Genomic DNA, 7388 nt, shown 5'->3' with positions numbered 1-7388 from the left:
ATTTGAAGAATGCGGAATTAGGGGGAGATACAATTCAGGGGGAGCATCCATGATACATGCATGTTGTACTCTTTTTCCTTCAATTAGGATTTTTCCCACTGGGTTTTTCCTATCAAGGTTTTAACGAGGCAACATAAGCATGCTCAACACCATCCGGGTAAAGTTGTACTCTTTTTCCTTCGCTATGGTTTTTTCCCATTGGGTTTTCCAAGCAAGGTTTTAACGAGGCAACTGATACTGATATGTGGGCATCCAAGGGGAAGTGTTGTAAATAGTGGGTATGTTTGCCCACATGTGTATAGTAATGTTTCACATACTAATAGTAAATTTTGTAAGTTTTCGTTGAGGTGGCTCTATAAATAGAGCATTTCGGGTTGTTCAAAGTGTGACAAACATCAGAAAGAGAAAAGAAGAAATATAATACTTTCAGTATCCCTCATTTTCTAATATCTGTAATACTTTTGTTAGTGTGATATTTTGCATCACTTCATTCTCGCCCTTAGCAAAGGTTATTTCTCTACTTTTGCCTATTTATAACAAGCCCCAAATTCTCTCATTTTCAAGCTAGAACCATTGGAAATATCAGGAAGCGCATCCCTAGACTTTGAACCATTATTCTTCTTATTAGCCCAAATTTTCTCTCCGCTGTAACTTTATGAGTGCTGACAACATGTCCACCAATATTAGAGTGAATGGACCTGTATCGTCCGAATTTTCAGGTTGTACATTCAAAATATCAAACCTGGAACCAACATTTTTCTCGGCAGTAGCTGAGACTTCTTCCTTAGTGTTTGCCTTCCTTGGTCTACCCCTTGGCTTAACTTGCATCCAAGACCCAAGAATGGCAGAATTCTCAATAGGAACTTCCTTGACAATCTCATCTTGTTCCATGGTAGTGTTAGCATCATGATTAGAATCAACAACATTTTGTTTCTCAACATCATTATTAGAATCAACAACATTTTGTTTCTCAGTCCCAGAATCAACACTCCAAGTACAACTTTCCCTCTTATGACCATAGTGGCCACAAATAAAGCAGATTTCCCGCATACCCTCGTATTCCAAATTGTACCAACTATTATTGATTTGAATGAAAGCCTCCAATGGATTTGTAAGATCAATCTCCACACAAATTCTTGCAAATTTACCTCTGGCATGAGAATTAGTATTGATATCAATTTTCAACAACTTCCTCAACACACCACCAATTTTCCTCATAGCCCATACATTAAAACATTCAATTGGAACTCCGCAAATTCTAACCCATACTGCCATTCGTTTCACAACTTCAACAGATGGAATGAAATCAGGCCTCCACATTTGAATTATCAAATATTGACCCGCAATAATCCAAGGACCTCCAGTTAAGACAAACATATAATCCTCCTCCAAGTCAAATTTCACAAATAGTAATCATTATCCAAGTCAATGAGTTGCAAATCTCCTTTGAGCCTCCACTTTTGATTTTGTCTGGTACGTAAAAAGTTATCGGAATGGGATCTACCCAATAGCTTAATAATCAGAACACCATTCCATTTTTTGCAAAAATTTCCAGTAGCCTTCTCAGAGAATAGAACACTAGGACCTTTTTCACCTATGGAAAAGGCAACATCTTCGTCAGAAAGCTCTGACTCCTCATCTAATTCAGGAACCGCCACAGATCCCAATTTCCTAGTTGACTTCATCACCTTATCCCTGAAACTCATCTTTGGGTCAATTGAAAGCTTACCCATGTCCTTCTCAGCAGCCAAACCAAGGCCATCGGTTGATCTGACACGCTTTCCTGCGCGAGACGGTTCAGGAGATGCCGACCTAAACTCGAACGGCGAAGACATGGTTTCCCCACTCATCTTCGCTAGCACCGGAACCGCAACACAATCAGATGACTCCGTAGACGCCACCTGAGAAACAGCCTTTACACCAAAGGGAGAGATTGAAAGAAGCGGTGGCGGCGGTGGTTCTCAGTTCAAGAACAAGTTGAATTCTCCTCTATAACCTACTTCTGTTGATTCATATGCCGGCATGTACTGCATGATTAATCGTTGTATTCGTTGATGTTAGTTTGCGATTTGAATTAATGCATATAATTTTGTTTCAAGTCATCAGTGTTATAGCATGAAACTAGTATATTTCTAAGAGGTAGTCATCAATTTCCCTCCTGAACTTGTGATTATTGGTCAATTTCCCCCCTCAATTCTCATAATTAGTCAATTTGCACCCTACTGTTAATTTTTTAATTTAATTATAATTAAACAAGTGTGTGTAAGAAACTAAATAAGATGTATGTTAATCATTTTCCTATGTCTTTATCCTATTACAAATAGATTAAAATTTAGAATTTTACAATTTATCATAGATAGTATTATTAGTCATAATAAATCAGTATGGAGTAATTTTATTTGATTTTTTACTATACAAAATTGATAACGAAACGGATTGATGTGTACATTTTTGTATGTGAATACAATTTTCTTTATAAAAGTGAGAGCTAAATTCAAGTAAATTGCGGAGAATCGAGCTTTAGTGCAAAAATGGCTAATTAATTCATAATTTTCGACTCCTTATTAAGAATAACCCATTTTATTGAAATAGGTCTGATCCATGAGTTTAGGATTATTATTTCTTCTTCTACATGCTTTAAACCCGATTCATAACTTTTTCTTATAATCAACCCATATCACATACTAATTGTATTATGTTTTTGTACATTTTACCCTATATTATGCAGGTGAGTTTATGTTAATTTTAGTACTTTGTTGGAAGTTATTAGAAAGATTGAAAGAAAAAAAAAATAGATGGAAAATTAAAAAAAAATTAACAGTATGGTGCAAATTGACTAATTATGAGAGTTGAGGGGGGAAATTGGTCAAATTAAAGTTGAGGGGGGAAATTGACTAATTATGAGAGTTGAGGGGGGAAATTGGCCAAAATTAAAGTTGAGGGGGGAATCGGCCAATGGTCACAAGTTCAGGGGTGAATTGATGAATACCTCTATTTCTAAAGCTGAATAACAAGGAGAAATTTTTCTAGGTATCCCGCACATATACTTACATGGAGTTCTCCACTAATAAATGTTTGACACCTGTACCAGTATTCTTTAAATAACAGTTAGGGTTAATGATTTTATTAACATACCCATTTTATCCCTATATTTATTTTCAAAAATTAATTAGAAAAAGAAAGAAAGAGGATGAGATTCTTCCGTCCACTGTCACGCCCATCCCGCCCCACCCATCCACCATCCGCTCACCTCTCTCTCTCTCTCACCTCTCTCTCTCTCTCTCTCTCTCTCTCTCTCCCCCTCTCTTCCCTTTTTATTTCTTCTGCACCAGAAAAAGAACACAAAGAATGCTAGCGATATCGGGTTTGGCAACTAGATATGAGTTGGAGTCGTTGCCGACAATTTATGGGTTCATGTAGAAGTAAGAGTGTGAGAGAAAAAGTGGAAATAAAAAAGGAGAAAGTCGAAGAGATAAGAGATGGATGAAGCTAGTAAAATCGCCGGCCGGTGATGGAGGTGGGTGCACTGGGTGGTTGATCAGTGTCGCAAGATTGACGATAGTAGAGAGTTTATGATTTTTTTTTTTTTTTGAGGTAATTTTGAAACAGATGGCATTTTTTCGATTTAAAAGAATAAAAATATAAAGGTGTTAAGTAATTATTGGTGGAACTCCATGTCAGCATATGTAATAACTAAAATATAGGTGTCAATTACTGATTGGTTAGAATGTAATAAGGAGAAATGTAGAGGATTGCCACATAGGCAATTTAGTTAGAAATGTGGTATTATAAAAGCTGTTGTAAAATGTTTGCTATTCATTCAATACAGTTAGCTATCTCTTTTATGCTGCTTATCTTTTTTTTCTCTCTTTAATCTCTCTCTCTCAAGCTTCCTTGAATTCTTTGATCTTCATTTTCTTTAAATCATTTGTTTCTGTTATCATGGTATCAGGAGCCTGCGATCGTGTGTGGGTCGGTGCTCGTCAGAATCATTGATGGAAGTATGATGGTTTGCAGATTTTTCTAGTGATTTTGGGAATTTTTTTTTTTTTGGCGATTTGGGGATTTCTATATGCAATCAAGGTGGAATCAGCAGAAATTTCAGGTTCTATGTTTACAGAGCTTCAATACATTGATTTTTCTTGAAATGTTTTTGGGCAATTTTGGTCTGTTTGTGTAGATTGTGGTTGGTAATTTGGTTAATAGTTTGTATTTGCGAAGATAGTAGTTTGTATATGAAGATTTGAAGGCCAATTCCATTATTAGTAGTTGTTATGCACTGGGTAGTTTGAGAAGGCCAATGCCATTACTCTGTGCTAAGAAAGAATCTGAAGGCCAATGCCATTGATTCGAGAAGTCTGATTTAGTTAGAAGTTTGATTCAAGAAAATTGTCAGGATTTAAAGATTTGTTAAAAGGTAAATTCTTGAAATATATAGTAGATATGACCTCGTCTGTGAAAATTGAAAGATTGTTGGGTATGTTGACGATTCGACTTGGTGAGCACAATTATGCCAAATGGTCTTTTCAATTCAAGTCTGTGTTAAAAAGGTACAAATTTTTCGATTATTTTGATGGCTCTGCCCCTTGTCCATCGAAATTTGTGGTTAATGTAGAAACTAGGGTAACCAAAGAACTAACTGTCGCCTTTCAAGATTAGGAGACCACAAATTTGTCACTATTAAGTTTGTTGATAGCAACGCTGACTGATGTGCTATAGAGTATGTTATAGGGTGTAAGACTGCTACTGAAGCTTGGACATATCTTGAAGAAAGGTATGCATCCGTGTCTAGGACAGGTGTTAATCATTTGAAAACGGAATTACATACAGTTTCAAAAGGTGGGGATTCAATGGATAAATACTTGTTAAAGATCAAGTCAATAAGGGATTAGTTGATGGCAGCTGGGGAATATGTATCAGATAATGATGTGATAATTGCTGCTGTTGCTGGATTACCCAAAGAATATGCAACTATTAGGACTGTTATACTTGCGAGAGAATCTAATGTCACTATGAAGGAGTTTAGGGCATTATTAATTGGAGCTGAAAGGGAAAATGATGTGATGATGAATTCATTGACTCAAAATATGGATGTTCTGTATATGCAAGGAAATAATGGTGGTTCAAGTTGTTCTATGTATAATAGTGGTGCATCTAGTTCAAATTCTTCTGCAAATGAGCCATCAAGTACAAGAGGTGTTATTACAACTACTCATTTACCACAACAAATGTCATTATTTCCACAGTTTCAAATGGGGCAATCTGCTTATTTTCCATATCAGAGTTCTTGTGGCTCAGGTGGTGGTTTTGTTGGTAATATGGAGCAACATCCACAAGACAACTTGAGGCAATATCAATCTTCAGCACAGTTCAATGGAAATCAACAAAGGTTTAACAATGGAGGATAGTCAAGGGGAAATAATAATTACAGATCAGGATTTAAAGGCAAATGGTCTAATTACAGGAACAATAATGGTTGGAATGGAAACAATAAGTCAACAACTACTTTACATCCAGAATGTCAAATCTGTCAAAGAAGGGGGCACATTGCTCCTCAGTTTTTACAGAACTATTCAGAGTACTTCCCCACATTTTAATACTGAATGTCAGATTTGTGGTAAAAGGGGACATAGTGCACTGGAATGCTATCATATGGGGAAATTACTTCTACCAACCCTCTGGACCTCCTGCTTCTCTTGCACCTACATTTCTTGGTCAACCTTCTGGGATCCCTCAATCACAGGGTTTTGTTCAACAGTCTCAGAATTTTGCTGCTCATTATTTATATTAGTTGCATCCACCTACAATGCAAGGTATGAATGCTCAATAGAATATACCAATACCTAATATTTCATATCAAGTACAACCTGCAATGCAAGGGATGAATGTTCAAGGTTCAACATCATATTCCAATGTTGCAATGCAAGTTATAAGTGATCTCGCTGGAGTGTTTGATCTTTAAGATGTGGGGAAGGTGTCATTTTTTCTGGGATTACACATTTAGTATAAGGAAGATGGTTCTTTGTTCATCAGCCAATCAAAGTATGCAAGAGAACTCTTGAAAAGGGCTGCTATGGAGACATGCAAACCGACCACTACACCATCCAAACCACATACTCAGTTGCTTGAACAAGAAGGTGTAGCTCTTTTAGATCCAAGTCATTACAGGAGCTTAGTAGGGGCTCTTCAATACCTAAACTTCACTAGGCCAAACATTGCTCATGCTGTGAACATAGTCTGCCAGTTTATGACATCTCCAACTGATCTACATATGCATTTAGTTAAAAGAATTTTAAGATACTTAAAGGGCACATTGGAATATGGTTTGCATTACAAAAAGAGTCTGGATTTCAACTTGACTACATACTCAGACTCAGATTGGGTAGCTAATATCAACACTTGAAGATCAATAACTGGATTTGTCATTTACTTGGGAGATAATTGATGAGTCAATTTCATATTATATATTTTACCCTATTCTTAGTATATTTTGGAAGAACTTTGATACTTTGAATTGTATTTTCAATATAGGACTTTCGACTTCCTCTAGAGCAAAATAGAACCAAATGGATGAATTTTGGAGTAATTCAAGTTGGAGGACGTTCGTGAGTCAATTAGCTTGATCATATCAAATTTTTCCACCAAGCGGTTATTTTTTGGCGATAAAATAAGGGTGCGATGTTCGATTTTGCTGAAATATTGACGTTTTGGGCTTGACTTGCGCTTTTGGAGCCCAAGATGACCTTGGATGGTTTTGTGGCCTTCTGGAGATGTGTTCAAAACGTCCTGATCTTTAAAACAGGCTAAAACGTGGTTGGGCAGTTTATGTAGACCTAGCATTCTTGTCGTGTTTTCCGTGTTCGTGTCGTTTTCTTGTCATACCCGATATCTTAACGGGTCGTGTTGTGTAACACCCGTTAAAATAAACGGGTAAAATGACCTGACCCGAAATCGACCCGATAATATTAACAGGTAATATGATCCGACCCGTTACCCATTAAGGAAACTATATTTTAAACCAATAAATAATCAAATGAAAAACATAATACTAAATAAGTATATACATACCATATTGTCACATCCAAAACATAAAAACGCATTTTTCTTTTAAGTATATTTTCACTTACCTAAAGTCTTTAATAGTTTTTTAATTAATTTAGAAGTGTAAAAAAATATAGAAAAAATATATAAACGCTCGGAATGACAAGCTTTACAACTTTCATGAAGAGCTTAATTTCGAAATTCGCCACTATAATCACATAAATCATAGATCAAAATTTAACCGTTGATTGTTGTTTACATTAACACTTCATTGTTCTCATCAAATTTTGTTTTTTTTCAGATTTTCTTTTTTGAAAACTTGATCTATTAGAGGATACAGGAAGATG

The 7388-nt window shown here is 36.0% G+C and overlaps 1 protein-coding gene across 1 annotated transcript; it reads right to left on the bottom strand.

The window, feature by feature from the left end:
• Positions 1 to 624: 624 nt before the first annotated feature.
• LOC139197345 (uncharacterized) lies at positions 625 to 1320 on the bottom strand. The gene has a single exon (XM_070824582.1). The coding sequence runs from the start codon at positions 1318 to 1320 to the stop codon at positions 625 to 627; it is 696 nt and encodes a 231-aa protein (XP_070680683.1).
• Between the last annotated feature and the right edge of the window lie 6068 nt (positions 1321 to 7388).

This window comes from Malus domestica, chromosome 01 (assembly GCF_042453785.1).
Source record: "Malus domestica chromosome 01, GDT2T_hap1".
In the NCBI taxonomy this organism is placed as follows: Eukaryota; Viridiplantae; Streptophyta; class Magnoliopsida; order Rosales; family Rosaceae; genus Malus; species Malus domestica.
Note: the sequence above shows the minus strand (reverse complement) of the source record. Positions and strands in the feature narration are given on the sequence as shown.

Bases quoted from the DNA above. Each gene is read 5' to 3' on its own strand.
- LOC139197345 (XM_070824582.1), bottom strand. From the start codon at position 1,320: ATGTGGAGGCCTGATTTCATTCCATCTGTTGAAGTTGTGAAACGAATG.